Source organism: Giraffa tippelskirchi, chromosome 5 (genome assembly GCF_054371585.1).
Source record: "Giraffa tippelskirchi isolate mGirTip1 chromosome 5, T2T-mGirTip1v1.2.pri, whole genome shotgun sequence".
Taxonomy (NCBI): Eukaryota; Metazoa; Chordata; class Mammalia; order Artiodactyla; family Giraffidae; genus Giraffa; species Giraffa tippelskirchi.
Genome location: NC_137279.1, coordinates 183,442,659 through 183,460,172, shown reverse-complemented (window position 1 = coordinate 183,460,172; position 17,514 = coordinate 183,442,659). Strand labels below are relative to the sequence as shown.

General features: G+C 43.9%; 1 protein-coding gene across 10 annotated transcripts in view; it reads left to right on the top strand.

Annotated features, from left to right (window-relative positions):
* THRAP3 (thyroid hormone receptor associated protein 3) overlaps window positions 1-16,706 on the top strand; it is a 70,767-nt gene extending 54,061 nt beyond the window's left edge. For 5 of the 10 annotated variants that reach the window (XM_081488855.1, XM_081488858.1, XM_081488857.1 and 2 more), the window contains 9 exons: window positions 1,568-2,473; window positions 4,002-4,715; window positions 5,637-5,809; window positions 6,532-6,643; window positions 7,950-8,034; window positions 10,184-10,371; window positions 12,688-12,883; window positions 13,282-13,425; window positions 15,128-16,706. In XM_081488855.1, coding sequence (XP_081344981.1) covers window positions 1,568-2,473; window positions 4,002-4,715; window positions 5,637-5,809; window positions 6,532-6,643; window positions 7,950-8,034; window positions 10,184-10,371; window positions 12,688-12,883; window positions 13,282-13,425; window positions 15,128-15,349 — 2,740 coding nt within the window. In that variant the 3' untranslated portion in view covers window positions 15,350-16,706. Of the gene's footprint in view, window positions 1-1,567; window positions 2,474-4,001; window positions 4,716-5,636; window positions 5,810-6,531; window positions 6,644-7,949; window positions 8,035-10,183; window positions 10,372-12,687; window positions 12,884-13,281; window positions 13,451-15,109 lie in introns of all 10 variants that reach the window. The other 5 variants (XM_081488860.1, XM_081488863.1, XM_081488862.1 and 2 more) reach the window with 2 other exon arrangements.
* Window positions 16,707-17,514: the final 808 nt, after the last annotated feature.

Here is a 17,514-nt window from a genome sequence, read left to right as displayed (position 1 = left end):
CTTAAATAGCAACTATTAACAGCCAGCAGTATGCTGCATCTTTACCAGGTCTTGTTCTTGGGGTAGATAAAGAACCTGAACACAATGGGTAGTTGGAAACCAATCCTATTTTATCTTCTAAGTTTCTTTCTAAAGATAACATTTTATTTAGTTGTTAAAACCTGTCACATTGCTCAGTGGAGTTATTTATAAAACTTACAAGCAAACAGATAAAAATGTATGGTTCCAATTAAGTCTGATATGAGAAGGCCTGCTTATGAACTGAAGGGTTTTTATTCTCTATATAAAGGAAATATTTTTTTGGAATTTTCTAGTAATTTTACATATTTCTAGGTAACTGCTAATACTTAGGAGTAGTGATCAATTAATGCTCTATATTATAGTTGACACAATAAGTGGTGTTGAAGAAGCCCAGTAGATTCCTATACCAGCAAGTACAGCTTTTGGCTTTTTGATGGAAACAGACCTCCTTGTCGTCAATAAGTCTGGCATTTGTACATATGTAATATCATCCCACCCCAGTTCCTGGAGGTACTGCAATATCAGGTTGATGCGTGAAGTGGACAGAGGAAGCTCCTATTCCAGTTCCCTGCTCCAAAAATACACTTAATAGTGAACATGTAATTTTTACAGAGTTAGATTACTATTGAATCCCTGTAGTTCTGGAAATGGGCCTTTGCTAAATTAGAGTTCTGTGCTGTTAAATGAGGAAGAGCACCGACCTGACAGATGTGCAGGTGTGGGGCTGTGTTTGTAGTCTCTTTGCTGCCATCTTGTGTGCTTGGGTGTGTTATGGTCAGATGGTGCCCTCTTGTGGCACCTGTGGAAGACCGTGTAGTTCAGCCACAGAAACTTGACCTTCTAGAGAATGAGACCATTCCCAGATTCCCATTTTAAAAAAACAACAACAATATTTGTTTGGTTTGTTGATCTGATTGCAGTTGAAATTTTTTTAAGCTTTGAACTGATGCAGTCTCTCAGTCCCTTTGGTTTAGACATGTTCTAAGTGTTCTTTGGTTTAGACATGTTGCAGCTGTATTTCACAAACCCGAATCTTAGTGGGAGTGAAGAAATTAGCCCTGCACAGACAGAGGTGGGTGGAAAAGGGAATAAACCGTGTGAGGCCAGAGGACCTGAAGAGACTTACCTCTCTGGGTACCACAACTTGCAGTTCTTCCTCTCTTTCAGTGACGTAGGGACCTATCTGTAAAATCCTCTGGGCCTGTGAAACTAATTAGTATACTATATTAAAATGATGTTTGTTTAGTACATTAAGAGGATTGTTATATTCTCTCAGTCATTGTAGAAATATATCTCCATGTAGAATGTGCTACAGTAGTATTAATGAGTCATCTCCGTGTCTGGTTTGTTAAAGTGATTTTTTTTTTTAATTTTTGTACTTAATGTGGCCATAAGAGGATTAACTATTTACCTTTTGTTTGAAAACAACTGAAAATAAATGATACATAAGAGTAGGGCTTTACCTCTTTGTTGGCAGGTTTTTCTTGAATAAAAATGCTTGTGTCAAAAATTCAAACTTTTCTTCCCTCCCCTGCCCCTCTTTCAGTTCTAGGTCTCGTTCCAGATCATATTCTCCAGCTCATAACAGAGAGAGAAATCACCCAAGAGTTTATCAGAATCGAGATTTCCGAGGTCACAACAGAGGCTATAGGAGGCCCTATTATTTCCGTGGGCGCAACAGAGGCTTTTATCCATGGGGCCAGTATAACCGAGGAGGCTATGGAAACTACCGCTCAAATTGGCAGAATTACCGGCAAGCATACAGTCCTCGTCGGGGCCGTTCCCGATCCCGGTCCCCAAAGAGAAGGTCCCCTTCACCAAGGTCCAGGAGCCACTCCAGAAACTCCGATAAGTCTTCCTCTGACAGGTCAAGGCGTTCCTCTTCCTCTCGTTCTTCCTCCAACCACAGCCGAGTTGAATCTTCTAAGCGCAAGTCTGCGAAGGAGAAAAAGTCCTCTTCCAAGGATAGCCGGCCGTCCCAGGCTGCTGGGGATAACCAGGGAGATGAGGCCAAGGAGCAGCCATTCTCTGGAGGCACCTCTCAAGACCCAAAAGCATCTGAGAGCTCAAAGCCTTGGCCGGATGCCACCACATACAGTGCTGGTTCTGCATCACGGGCCTCAGGGGTATCTGAGCTGAGTCCCCGGGAGCGAAGCCCAGCCCTCAAAAGCCCCCTCCAGTCTGTGGTTGTGAGGCGGCGGTCACCTCGTCCTAGCCCTGTGCCAAAACCTAGCCCTCCACTTTCCAGCACATCCCAGATGGGCTCAACTCTGCAGAGTGGTGCTGGGTACCAGGGTGGGACTCACCAAGGTCAGTTTGACCATGGCTCGGGGTCCTTGAGCCCATCCAAAAAGAGTCCCGTGGGTAAGAGTCCACCGGCCACTGGCTCGACATATGGCTCATCTCAGAAGGAGGAGGCTGCTGCTCCAGGAGGGGCAGCCTATACAAAGAGGCAAGTACCTCATTTTCCCCTGTCTGTTTTTACCTCACCAGCTGGCAATTTAGTTGTAATGTGATCCTTAGAGCTCTGATTAATAATAATAAGGTAATTCCCATTTCCTAAAGTTTCATTTCGCCAGTTTGAAAGCATCATCCAAGGAAACCTTTAGCTTAACTCTGGTTTTCCTACCTTCCTGAATTTGTATTGCAGCACAAATTCTAGATTACCCTGCAATGATGTTTTCACATTTAAAGTTTGCCTTGGATTCTACCAGTGTAAGCCAGAGAACAATAGAGATTTGTGGGTCAGCTATCAAAAAAATGTGGTCTTTACCAAAATGAATGGCTATTGGAGCTGTTAGACCCTCTAAGATCCACCATCTGCTATGATCGATCTGCATCAGCCCATCATGGTGAAGAGCTGCACCCTCACATCCTCCAGTTGAGGAGACTGGGCAGAATGGGAAAGTCCAAGGCTTAGTCCAGGAAGACCTTGTTATAAAATCACAAGGTGGGTGTATGTTCCAGTAGAAGCCAAGCAGGCTGCATGTTAGGAGAGGACATAATAGTGCTTCTGTCTTTCTATCCTGAGGGACACGGTGAGTTGGAGCATGAGTCTTTGTTTTGTGTGGTTGTATGGATTGGGATGGCAGAGACATACAGGGAAGTTGCATTGGGACCATGTTGTCAAGAGGGACGTACGGAGCAGGTGCCCCTCCTGCCCCCCACCTCTCCCTTTTTGTCTTATAAGTGTTTTCTTTGATGCCCTGCTGTCCCTTTGGATCTTTTTTTTTCCATATTAATGCAACTGTAATTTGATTAGATTTTCTCCATTAATGGTACAGATGAGATGTTCAGAACCTGTACTTCCCAGCCTTCAGTAAGTCTGCTTTAAAATACAGGTTTTGTTCCCTGCCAGGACTGTGAATCTTACTAGAACACTTGGGCGTGAACTCTGCTTTTCCATAAGAATGAGTGGGATGAATTTTGCCCCCTCCCCCAATTAACATGTATTTTGTTTTTATTTGTGTTCACAGTATATTTCATACTTAGGTCTTCTAGGTGACTTGAAGCAAATTTGAAGTCTCTTTTGAGACTTGTATTTCCAAATGTGAGTTGTATAAAAGCAAAACAGTCCAAGGTTGAACATTCTATGTTAACTTTGCTGAAAGCAGATTTTAAGTGACTTGAGTGAAGGTTGGATAAGACCTTAATTTTTTTTTTCCTAGACCACTTACAGGTAAGTAGGTTTTTGTTTTTTAGTATCCTAAAAATTGCCTTTGCTATTTTCTTTTTGCTTATTTTTGTAATATACAACTCCACAGCACATTTATTTATCTTTTAAATGCAAAGTTCATAAACCTGTGAAGAGCAGTTTTTTTCAGAAATTATCAAAAGGTAATCAAGGCACCTTTGGCAACACTGGAATCCACAAGTCATGCTTGTTAGAGAGTCAAAAACCTAAAACCATATGGTGCTGTTGTATTTTGGATCAGGTTGCTTAAGTCTCTTGTGTGTCTCTCTTGTGTTTTCATAACCAGGTATCTAGATGAACAGAAGACAGAGAATGGAAAAGATAAGGAACAGAAACAAACAAATACTGATAAAGAGAAAATGAAAGAGAAAGGGAGCTTCTCTGATGCGGGATTGGGTGATACTAAAATGAAATCTGATTCATTTGCTCCCAAAACTGATACTGAGAAGCCTTTTCGGGGTAGCCAGTCTCCCAAAAGGTATAAGCTCCGAGATGACTTTGAGAAGAAGATGGCTGACTTCCACAAGGAGGAGATGGATGATCAAGATAAAGACAAGGCTAAAGGAAGGAAGGAATCTGAGTTTGATGATGAACCCAAATTCATGTCGAAAGTCATAGCAGGTGCAAGCAAAAACCAGGAGGAGGAGAAGTCAGGCAAATGGGAGGGCCTGGTGTACGCACCTCCAGGGAAGGAAAAGCAAAGAAAAACGGAGGAGTTGGAGGAGGAATCCTTTTCAGAGAGATCCAAAAAGGAGGAGCGAGGAGGATCCAAGAGAACCGAAAGTGGGCACAGGGGTTTTGTGCCTGAAAAGAATTTCCGAGTGACTGCTTACAAAGCAGTCCAGGAGAAGAGCTCTTCACCTCCCCCGAGAAAAACCTCTGAGAGCCGAGAGAAGCTAGGAGCCAAAGGAGACTTTTCCACAGGGAAGTCTTCCTTTTCCATTACTCGAGAGGCCCAAGTCAATGTCCGGATGGACTCTTTTGATGAGGACCTTGCAAGGTGAGATGTAGTCCATCTTGACCCTCAGGGCTTTAGCCTAACTTCTCTCCATAAGGTCATTCTAGAACAAGGACAAACCCCTCCTGTATTTCTCCCACTGTCTCATTTTCAGTGTGAATACCCTTGTGTCTCCCTGTTTTCGTTGGAGAAGTGTGTATCACAGTAATTACGTGTTCGGGGCAGTATCGTGAAGCGTCTTTTTAGTCTATAATGACTGTCTGTCTTGGTACTGGGTCCCCTCTGCTTCTCTCTTGCACTGTATTCATCACATCATACACCCTCCCCCCATTCCACTCCTGTCCTATTGTCTTCCTAAATCTGCTTAGGGTATCTTTGCCCGTGGAGCCATGCAGGATCCATTTTTTCATTCTTAGCTAAGTCACAATGTGTATTATAACAGGCCTCCATCAAATAATGTAACAGTTTGAAAGTTGGGGCTGGGGTGCAGGGTTTGAGAACTTCAGGAAAGAGTTGTGAGGCCCAGGCTGCTTTTCACCTGGTGTAAAAGTTGCACAGCCAGTTGGAAGTCTGCTGAGCAGCATTCTAGCCACATGACACTCTTGCTGCATTGTGTCACTTTACTGAGTGGCCCTGACTGACCAAGATAGTTGATCTTCTAAGATATCTTACTATTTGTCATGCGTTAAAATCAGCAGAGAACCCCCCCCCCCCCGAACAGAACAGAATCTCTGAGGTTTAATCCTTCATCCTGCCCATTTGTTTCTATTAAACTCCAAGGGGAGAAATGCCTTTTTCCACAGTTACGGTGCATTGAGGTTCTTTGTACTTTACTAGGAATTTAAAAAAGAACTTTGCAGATAAATTCATCTCTTTCAAAAGTATGCTTGCATTTTTAGTACTGAAATGTTCTTACTTTCTATGTATCTTGTTACATTGGGCTGCCCTGGGTTTATTTTTCAGACCCAGTGGCTTATTGGCTCAGGAACGAAAGCTTTGTCGGGATCTAGTTCATAGCAACAAAAAGGAGCAGGAATTTCGATCCATTTTCCAGCACATACAGTCAGCTCAGTCTCAGCGGAGCCCCTCAGAGCTGTTTGCCCAGCATATAGTGACCATCGTTCACCATGTTAAAGGTGAGTCCAGACCCCAGCCTACTCAGGTTCCCTTTCTACATGCTTAGCTTTCTCTCTAACAAGCAGAAGGATGAGATGGGGCATGAGGGAGTCTGTTGCGGACCTTTGTCTCATCCATAGGGCCTTTGAACCTAGGGGGTGGTTTGAAGGAAAAATGTCTCCCAGGGATAAGTTTCTATTTTCTGATCAGAGAGCTTAACATTGTGAAAATACTAGTGATAACCTAGGATCCTGAGGCTAGGTGAAGTCCTTCATATGAAGATTTAATTGCTTGAAAAGGGAGGTATGGAAAGTGGCTTTCCCAGCCCATCTGATTTGCCCTGTCTTAATACGTAGATACCTCTAGCAGCATCTTACAGATCTTGTCCCTATTCTGCCATCTTCTGAGCAAATGAAGGTGGACAGACTGAGAAATGTGATCTAGAAGCTGGATTTGGGCCAGTTACAGTTTCATCTGAAATTGGAACTTGGGCGGGAGTTGGTGCTCTTGATGCATAGAATAGTAAGCTGTTTGTATCCATATCCTACCATGGCAATCCAGTGCTCAATATTGGATTGTTGCTGAACCAGCTAATTTTCCTTACTTTTCACAGTATGTTTGTTATATGGATTTGACCACTTCATTCACATATCTCTGTGGCTGCAGTTTCATCCATGCAGAGGGGTTTGAATGTTGGGCCTGCCTTTAGTAGCCTGACATATTTTTCTTTGACTCCCCACAGAGCATCACTTTGGGTCCTCCGGAATGACATTGCATGAACGCTTTACTAAATATCTAAAGAGAGGAAGTGAGCAGGAGGCAGCTAAAAACAAGAAAAGCCCCGAGATTCACAGGTGAGGACCTTGGCTTACACTGGAGGTGATCATAAAAGACTGCTCAAGGAGAATCACTCAGTTGTGTCCAACTCTTTTTGACCTCATGGACTCTACAGTCCATGGAATTCTCCAGGCCAGAATACTGGAATGGGTAGCCTTTCCCTTCTCCAGGGCATCTTCCCAACCCAGGGATTGAACCCAGGTCTGCTGCACTGCAGGCGGATTCTTTACCAGCTGAGCCACAGGGAATCCCAAGAATACTGGAGTGGGTAGCCTTCCCTTTCTCCAGGGGATCTTCTTGACACAGGAATTGAACCAAGGTCTCCTGCATTGCAGGCGGATTCCTTACCAACTGAGCTATCAGGGAAGCCCACAAGACTGCTCACCAGAGAATAAACTTGTCTTGTTTTTGCCACTTGTTAGGTATACTAGCAGAATTTAAGGTAACACTCTCCATAGTCTAGGATAGTAGTGGTCTGTAGTGGAAAGGGTGTGCTTTGATTACCATGTTTCTCCCTTTGGGCCTGAGGAAAACAGCCCTTTTTGATATAAAAGAACCCTTGTATTCTTGAGAGTTGCAGGAGGAGTTTGCAAACGATAACCCAGGGTCACAGTGAGCTTTCTTTACATAAAGTAAATGTTTCTGTAAGCATCCCATGTATTTCATATATTGGTTCTTCCTTTGGGAGAATCTGCAGCAAGTAGGGGATGGAGATAGAAGAACTTACAGAATTATGTCAAAGGGTTTAAAAAGCCCAGAGGTTTAAACATTTGGTTGTGGGAAGTTATTCAGCAAATAGGGACTTTGTCTAGAAACATAGTTGGCCTTAACTTTGAACCTTTGCAGTAGGTAAGAGGACCCTGTTTGCAATAGTCTTGGGTTTAGGGTCTTCAGGGATGTGTGTCACACCAGGCACTTGTTTCTCACTTAGACTTTATCATATTGGTGAATAATGGACCATTATATTTCAGTTCCCAAGGTGAAAACTGCTTTTTGAAGTTGGCAGGGCATAGATAGTCTCGATGTGAATTTAATATTATAAGTAAGGCTATAGGTGAGTCTGTTTTCTTGACCGTAACAGTACTGGGTGGAATATGAAGTGCCTTCTGTTTGAGTGTGGAAAGTTGGGAGAGAGAAAGTGTGTGTGTCTGTACATGTGTATGTGTGCCTGTGCATACATACCTATGGGGGAGAGTAAGTGTATAAACAAGCAAGGTAAGTGTAATAAAAAGGAATGCCTGTGTTTCTGCTACTTCACTTGCGAACTAAAATGCTATATTCACACCATGGAATGTTGAACAGTTTTTGTGTTTATAATTTTAGGAGGATAGACATTTCCCCCAGTACATTCAGAAAACATGGTTTGGCTCATGACGAAATGAAAAGTCCCCGGGAACCTGGCTACAAGGTGAACTGTTGCTTTGATCAGTAATTCCAACAAAATGAGTGCGTTGGGCATGAACTTGACAGAAATGTGTTTGTTTAAATTACTCTCTACTTAAGTTTGTGTTTTTCTTTTAAGGATGGGCATAATTCTAAAAATGAACTACAAAGGGTTAATTTTTATTAAATGTATCAACAACCTTTGTGAAGTGGTTAGAATATGGTAAATGACCCCAAAGTCTATTGAGGTGAGCTTGAGAAAAAAAAGAGAGGAGTTTTGGAACAAGTGCCCATGATGAGAGAAGAAACTTTTTGTGATATTTTTCTGCTTGTAAGTATTATCAAATCAACTATATACATGCGCTATTTCCAACCATGATTTCAAAAAGACATGCATGTCAGAGGAGAGTGAAATTTTCATATCTTAACTGAATAGACTGTTTAAGCAGCTAGTCCAGATTTTTTTCCTAACATTGTGCCATATCTATCATCTGTTGGTTACTGTTACTTTAAAGCTAAACATTGCTTTGATAGCCCAGCTACATGTGTAATGATGTGCACGTAAACACTGTTATTAAGAGATTAAAGCTTGTGTGCAGTCTGTTACAACAAAGTACTGGATTTGGGTTCTTAAAAATCTTAGTATTTATTGACCATCAATTCCCACATAGGGACCCTATAGAGATTAGATTGAAATTTAATCCCTATGGAGATGACTCTTCCAATGTTGCTGAAACTGTTTCTAAAAATAGTAATTTTCAAGTTTTCCAAATAGGTTTGTCTTGTTGGTTGAATGTGATGAGAGGCACTCTTGCACAATCTGTCTTCTCTCCCGTTCCCCCTTTGCTCCAAGTATCCACCAGCTTGGCACTAACCATGTGAAACACAAGGTTTTGAAACATCAGGAGAGATGTCATCCTCTCTGCCCCACACAGCCTATTCATTAGAGATGCTTTGTGCACTGCCTAAGGGAACTGCAGCTGTACTTCTTTCTTTTTTGGTCTTTGGAGGGTGCAGAGGCCCCATTCCCTCCTCAAAAGAAAAGCATGCAATAAAATAAACCAACTTACCACCTACCATTCTGTTAATTAAAACTTCATTATTTCAACAAAAAGCTTAGTTGTGTAAGTAAATGTTAATGCAGAGTGAACTGCTCATCCTTTCCTCTTTTTAAAGAGGTTTTTTTGTTGTTGTTGTTACTTGTTTGTGTTTTGGTCGCACCACACAGCTTGTGTGGTCTTAGTTCCCTGAGCAGGGATTGAACCCACACCCCCTGCAGTGAAAGCACAGTCTTAACCACTGGGCTTACCAGAGAAGTCCCTAGGGAGGTTTTGCTTCCACGAGACAAATCTTAGTGTATAATATGCCTGAAAACACCTTGCTCCTCTGCTTTCACTGAGTTTCTCAAGAGCTGTTGAAAGCTCTTTGCCCGATAGTTTAGGGTAGAAGGCCGCTGTTGTTGCTGGGCTCACTCTGTCTCTGCAGCACATACTGTGATAGGTTACATTTGTAGAAAGTTAGCAAGAAAATGTCTTCTCATTTTTCTTTTTAAAATAAACTTTGACTTGGTGTATTGCCAACTTTATGAATTCTTTATTATGGTTTTCGATATGCCTTCTGTAGAGAAATCTGTCTATATAACTAACATTTTGGAAGGCTGTGTAAGTCTTCCATTGTCTATTATTGGACTCAGTACTGAGAGGTAATTCCAAACAGAGGATAGGTCCAGGGTAGCTGCCACAGTGTAGGTAGGGGAAAGATGACAGCATTTCCACTCCTGCTGGTGACTAAGCCTAAGCCAGCCTAACCAAACACCTTCCAGAGTTAATTTTGACATTCTCAGCTTTTCAGCTAGCCAAAGTCATTACTGGACCACAGAGGGAAATAGGAAAGCAAGGGGTGTGTGTGTGTGTGTGTGTGTGTGTGTGTGTGTGTGTGTATAGCATACTCAGAAGGTTATCATCATTATTCTAGAGAACTGGTTTGGGCTCTCTAGGGATCCTCATGAAGTGACTTTTGTGGAACATCCTGTATCCCTCCCGAGTTGGGCGAGGTGCCTCACATTCCCAGTGCTTCCTCTGTACCACTCCATTGGAATAGAAACCACGGTTTGTGGGGTGGTTGAGTTTGTAGTCCTGAATCCCAAAAACCTTAATTTTGATCTCTCTTGGCAGGCTGAGGGAAAGTACAAAGATGATCCTGTTGATCTCCGCCTTGATATTGAACGTCGTAAAAAACATAAAGAGAGAGATCTTAAACGAGGTAAATCAAGAGAATCAGTGGATTCCCGAGACTCAAGCCACTCAAGGGAGCGATCAGCTGAGAAAACAGAGAAAACTCATAAAGGATCAAAGAAGCAGAAGTACGTGAACCCCTGTCTGTTGCCTCATTCAGTCTCCTGAGTGGACTCCTTTGTCTGCCCCTCATTAGGCTCTATGGCAGACCCTCCACACTGGAAAACGATGAGGAACGATTTTGTGTAGTTTCTTTTAACTGTCAATTAAGGTCCCTAAGTTGAAAATAGAACTTTTGAATGAAAATAGACACAATCCTTGTCCAAAGGAGGCCTCCTGGGAGACAGGCAGTTGATTTGGCTATAGGGACAGTGGAGAATCTTGGGAATTTCTTCTGCTTTTGTTTTGGACATGTTCTTTGACAGGTCCTTTCTCATCACAAATCGTCTTGCGAAAGTTATGTTTTAAAACATTTTATTTTTAAAACAATGTTTTAAAACATATTGTGTTTTAAAATGGCTCAAAGTTGTTGTCAAGTAAAAATGGTGTTTGGTCAGAGAAACAGGGCAGAGCTAGATAGGACAAGCTTGTTGATCTTAAATGCCTTTTAAACTAGTTTCACAGGCACTTCCAAGAGAGGTGTTCCAAATATTCCTTAAACAAAGGTAGCATTGTTGAACTTCATAAGGCAGCACTTATGCCAAGGTCTTGTCTCTGTTTACATTTTTGAACTTTCCATGACTTTTCAGTCATGCGCATTAAAGGTTGCAGAATTGAAGCCCCACGCCTTCCTGTGGGAAGTAGCACCACTTTTGTGTTCCTGAACTTTAGCTGGCAAGCACTTTTATATCCATTTTCTGATAACAATCCTTTGAAATAAGCGAGACAGTTCGTAGCCTACCCCTTTTGCCTATTTGAAAGATAGAAAAGTAAGCTCATATCTTCTGTTTTACTTTGTCTACCTTTCCGCTCAGTTAACATACGCATTATGAGCCCTAACAGCTTTCAGGGCTGTCCACAGATAGAGGATCTGATAATCCTCAACAGGAAATGGAAGTTGGGGTACAGTAGTCTTCTCTGGTGGAAAGGGAGCAGGACCCTTCAAGCCTTTCAGGCCTGGACTTGGATTACTGATCCTGATTTGTTTCCCTGGGACATATGCCACTGCCTCTGACTTGCTGTGTAACCTTGATCAAGTCTCTTGCAACTCGAGTATTTTGTGTTTGAGGCAAGAAGAAAAACGATAACTATGTCACTGTTTTCACTGTATACAAAAACTTTCTCATATGACTGAAGAATGGCTCACCAAGATCACACAACTAATAAAAGGCAGTGTTGGAACTCAAATCAGGATTTTTGGAGTCTTATTTTTGAAAATCCCTTGAAATAGTGCTGATTTCTAGGAGTCAAACATTTGAGTTATAAGAATTCGATGAGAATAACTTAGAGCCAGTAGGATTCAAATATTTGTCTTTGATCTTCTCAAATGTTTGGGAGTTGGGTTAGCTGTGGGGGTGGGGGGTTGGCAAGGTGCTTTTCATAATGGAGGAAGGTAATGATAGGTAATGATAAGGTGGCTGTTCTGCCACCTTAGAGGTGGCTGGTACCCTCCTCCACTACCACATGGCAGGACTGGCTCCAACCTCTAGTACGTATACAGTGACTCATTGTATTACTCTAATTTGCCCCTGGTCTGTAATTTCCTCCAGATGAAGGGAAGGATGGGAAATAACTCCGGGAAGAGTTCCGCCAGATCCTAGGGTTAATGACCCAAACCTGTTTGAACGCAGTGTAAAGTGGGAAGGGTTGTGGAGTATTGGTATAATTAGTGCTAGGTTTGAATCCAAATCTGCCTAGTTCTGTTACCTGAACCTCCTGTCTATAAGATGCGGAAAATAGTACTGAACAATCATAATTGCCATTTAGTATATGCGGGCTATGTCAATGTAGAGTGTTTAAGCATGTTGTTTTTTTGATCTTTAGAACAGCCTCCCAAGACAGGTCGTAGTCTTCTATGAGAAATAAAACTAAAATATAGAGTTGAAACAGATGGTAATGTATAAAGCCTGTCCCAGTACCAGATACTCTCTGGCTTTCGTTACAGTGTTTGTTTCCTTCTGTCTTTCCAGTTCATGCACATGTATTAGACTGAGCTACCAGAGGCCATGCATGGACTGTGTTTTGTCCCTCTTCCTGTATGTGTGTGTCCCGTGTTTATACAGGCTCATAGATAGGTCAGTGAACATGACTGAGAGAATTGGGAGGAAGCTCCCCAGTTCCCTGGGTGGGTATGTTGAGGGTGAGTTGGTTTTTCTGGTTACTTGTCTTCAGTGTTCTCATCACAGACACACTCTTGATTGCCCTGTGCTCCTTATTCATGAGCCCCCAGACAAGGACTGTACCCTAGAGGCTTACTGATCTCCATGCCTCTTCTGTTTTCATAGGAAGCACCGGAGAGCACGAGACCGGTCCAGGTCGTCATCATCTTCCTCCCAGTCTTCCCACTCCTACAAAGCTGAAGAGTACACTGAAGAGACAGAAGAGAGAGAGGAGAGCACCACGGGCTTTGACAAGTCAAGACTGGGGACCAAAGACTTCGTGGGTCCAAGTGAGAGAGGAGGCAGAGCTCGAGGGACCTTTGTAAGACTCTTCCCCCTCCCTTTGTTTAAGCCCTTTCTCCTGCTAATTCTAATTATGTGCTTATCAGAATATTTATTTTGTTGCCCTTGATACAGGTGATTAGGTCAGTATACCATAGAATCTGTGGTTTCCCATTCCCCAGGCTTTCTGTTTTTAACTGTTTTTTTTTCCTGTTCATAATCACTTAGCCAGAAAGCCTCTTAGGGCTTCTGGTGTGAAATTCCTCACTTGTTTCAACTCTTGCTGTACGTAGGGAGGCCCTTATGGCATTGTCCCATGTCTGGGCTACAGCATATTGACTGGAGGACAGCAGAAAAGTATTTGAATAGAAGACAAGGAGTTGTTTTTCTCCATTCCTTACATGAACCCTTTGTTCCTTTCCCCGTTTATTGCCATAGCAGTTTCGCGCCAGAGGAAGAGGCTGGGGCAGAGGCAACTATTCTGGTAACAACAACAACAGCAGCAACAATGATTTTCAGAAGAGAAGCCGGGAGGAGGAATGGGACCCCGAATACACACCCAAAAGCAAGAAGTACTACTTGGTATGTGTCGGGATAACCAGGAAGGGTGAGGGGGCCTTTGACATAAACAGTAGCTGATAGTGAGGCTTTAATTGATTTTTCCAGAATTGCGTGCAGGTATGGCACTGGGTACGTGTGTACTTGTGGGCTAGTATAGTTCTGGCAAGATGACTGTTATCTAGAGAGGCAGGCCTGACCTTGAAAGTGTTATCTAAGATGTTTATGGATTCCAGGATAAGCAGGAAAGGTTGCTCTTGCCTTTTGTCTGTGAAATCGTTTTACTGCTCACCCACCCTAAGCCTCCCTTCAGCCTTTACAAGGGACAGAACCATTACCTTCCCCAGAGGCGGCAGTTCCACCTTGTCACGCCCCTGGACAGTATGGACAGGAAAGACAGTTCTCTTTTTGAGGGAGGGCACCTGTCTCCAGAATGAAACACCACTGGAGCTGGGCTCTTCTAGGATGAATTACTTGGCCAGTGAGAGAGCTCTATTTCCTTGCTGTGTTAACAGCAGGCTCAGATCCAAGCAGATGTGACTGAATGTTGTAACCAAGGTAATCTTGCTGCTGAGTCGCATCACCCATGAGGACTGGCCTGGAAACAGGAAGCTGGGAAGCAGGTTGCTGTGTAAATCGCTGTGCATAGCCAACTTCACTTTTCTGGGGCTGCTGGAAGCTACTCTGAGACTCCTAGAGGACCCTTGAACCTATATCTAGGAAAATGTTGGCTGGACGGGGCCCAGGATAGGTATTGGAGTGGGGCTGTTTAGAGGAAGGATGAAAGGCTGTACAAAGTCCCTTTCCCTGCCCCTATCTGTCCCTGAAGGAGCGTTGCCAACCTGATTCATTTAGGCTAGTGAAAAAGCAGCTGGCCCTTTAGCTGAACTAACCCCTCAGGAGCCTCACACTCAAGTACTACTTGGGTGGGTGAAGGGTTCAGACTCTTTGAAGCCATGGGGCTGGTGAGGTAACAGTGACTTTTCAAAATCCTTTCTCATTCTTCTCTCTCATGAGATCATCAGAGCAGGGATTGAGTTATAGGTTTTGTTTTTTTTCTACTGTCACACTGCCTTCTTGCATAAAACTAGAGAAGGGAGGAAAGATACAAGACAGGAGGCTGGGTTCTGGCCCTGCCTTTGCCAATACTGGTCTGAGACCATGAGCCGTTTGCCCTTGGTCTCTGCCTGTTCTTGGCTGAGGTGGGGAGGCTTGGGGAGAGCTGGATAAGACTCCCAGCTGTGTGTGTATTCTGTGTTGCTTCCTCGCTTAGCTTACAGACAACTCAGATCAGAAATAGTTTCATCACGTTTAGGGGTGATTGACTTACCCCCCACCCCACCCCGCCCTTGAGAGAGTGTGTTCTAAATAATACGGAGTTACTTTTACTTGAGTTACTTTTACTTAAAGTTCCTCCGGCTGTCTTCTCATCTGCTTAGTGGAGGGTGATAATGACAGGGTAGGGTAGATGTGAGGATTAAATGAGAATGTAGGAAAAGGTCTTTGAAGATGTTATCATCATCATCATTATAATGCCTAAACAACTGTTAGAATTCAAGGAACCCAACTGAATATTCTCTTAGATCTGAATCAGCATTGTTGAGTTGGGGGACAGGGAAGAGGACAGGACAAAGGTTCGTTTGGGAAAGTCACACTTGGGTAGGTGCAGAGGAGAGGCTGCTCCTGTTTACCCTGGCATTGGTGACAGTTTTGCTTTTCTTTTAAGCATGATGACCGTGAAGGCGAAGGCAGTGAGAAGTGGGTGAGCCGGGGCCGGGGCCGAGGAGCCTTCCCTCGCGGTCGGGGCCGGTTCATGTTCCGGAAATCCAGCACCAGCCCCAAGTGGGCCCACGACAAGTTCAGTGGAGAGGAAGGGGAGATTGAAGACGATGAGAGTGGGACAGAGAACCGAGAAGAGAAGGACAATTTACAGCCTACAACTGAGTAGCGGCCACTCTTGCTGAGAGCCCCTGCCCGAGGGAGAGAGGCGCCGGGAAGATGGCTGGTGAGGAGCTAAACAGAGGAGCCTCCAGAAGATTCCGAAAATCCCACCCCTACCCCCCACCAGCCATGCAAAACCCTACAGCTGCCGAAGAGCATCCTGGCGTCCCACCAGACAGAGGCAGCTTGCTGTGGGGCCTGGGGTCAGGCCCAACTCTTGAGCAGGACACACCATGTTGGGCTTTAGCTGTGTGTTTCTCGTTTATTGTTGGTGTGTGGGGTGGGGGCTGGGGTAGTGAGGGCAGAGTGATAACTTGGATTTTGGTTTGTTCCCTGTTAGAAACCAACAGTTTTATTCTTTTCATTTCATTTGGAGCTGAGGACTGATTTGATGATTTTCAGTCTCTTTATCCTTATTTTAAAAGCCCCCTCTTTTTTCTTTTTTTAGGCATATATAGTAACATTAGCAGAAAGATTTAATTTGGGCAACTTTGATTCTTAAAAGAGAAAACAAAGCATGTGAATAAATATTGACGTGTTCACCTCAGTTTGGGACCAAACTGCGTGGGTCTTTGTAAAAATTGGCTTTGTATGTCGAGGAGGAGTTCAAGGCCTTTCTGACCACCTTGTGTTCCCCTTTTCTGCGCAGCCACGTATCATGTGGTGTTGCTCCTAACCACACCCCATGTGCGCACTTCCCCTCCCCCCAGTATTTTCTGATTTCTTGTGGGCTGGGCTTCCCCTTCTCCACCAGCAGCTCCAGTATCCCAAACTTTCTAGTCCTGCTGATCCTCTCAGCAACAGGGGTGGAAACTGGATGGCAGTTTCTGGTCTGTTTTCTAAGAAACTTCTGACTTCTATTATCTTTACAAATATAAGATGAGAAAATAATTTTTTCAATATTTTTTATTAATCTTTTTATAAAATGAAAAGAAACTCCTATGATCGATTAAGGAAGGTGGTTATGGCTGGGTGGTTTGTGGGGGTTTTTTGTTTTGTGTTTTTTCCTTTTCTTTTTTTTTTTTTTTAAACCTTAAGCTTTAAGTTGAAACATTCTCCGATGTTTGGGGGGAAAACATCCTCTTAAAATGGGTCCTTGTGCTTGCCTTCTGGGGAGGCGGTCCTGAGCAGGTGAATCATATGGCATTTATGCATATGTTATATGCGGACTGCACCCACCTCTTCCCCCCCAACCTTTGCCTCCTGGGTTATGCTACTTTCCCCTTACTTTGCTACATTTCTATAGTTAAGTTGGTTTTACTTGAATGATTCATGTTTAGGGGAAAAAAATAAAATGAAAATACCCTTGCAATTTGTTTCAACTCCTCCTGCAAATAAAAAATAAATGAAGTGGCAGATGTAAATGGCTCTGGTCATTGTCACCCTGAGTGGGTGTGGGGAGGGGGGCAGGTGATGGATGTCCCCCATAGCAGCTTCAGGGAACCAGAAAGATGAAATGTCTGGGGGGCTGGGCCCAGACTGTTGCAGCCCCATCCCCTCCAGCCGCACACAAGACTGTTCTGGGAGGAGCCTCAGCCAATCTGTGTTGGGTAATAACTCCTCATTCCCATTCCAGTAATTTTGCTTCATATCCTGTTCCTTAGACACCCTAGGAGAACCAGATTTTTCCACTCTGGTGTCATTGTAAGCAAGGACTTTGACTTCCAAAGCAGTGGGGCAGAGGTCAAGGGGTGTGGATAACAGGCTTGGCCTTCTGTGTGTTCACCACTAAGCAGGAGGATGATCTGAAAGTTAGCCGGGCCCACCTGGGACTGGCACTAACCTTTGCCAGCCCTGGCCTTGGCTGTAGGAAAGCGCGAGCCTTGAAAGCTCCTGAAGTTGCCTTCCTGTCTTCCCCTGAGGAGAATCCCGAAGTGTTTCCTGAAACCAAGCTAGGCCCCAGTGGCCTGAAGAAAGGGTTTTTAAACTCTTCCTCTCCTCTTGAAGGGACTACAGGGATGAATACACCTCCCAGGGAAAGCAGCAGTAACTTTGTGCACACTGAGCAACCACCCACTCCACCCACCCAGGCCCCGTCTGAGAGCGGTTGCTGTCCCTGGTATGCTGTCTCGACTCCCATGCAGCTAAAAGCCAGGGACGGCTCTGTGCCAATGGCGAGTGGGAGACTCGGCCAAGGCTGGGATAAGGAGGGGAGGTAGCTGGGCAAATAGC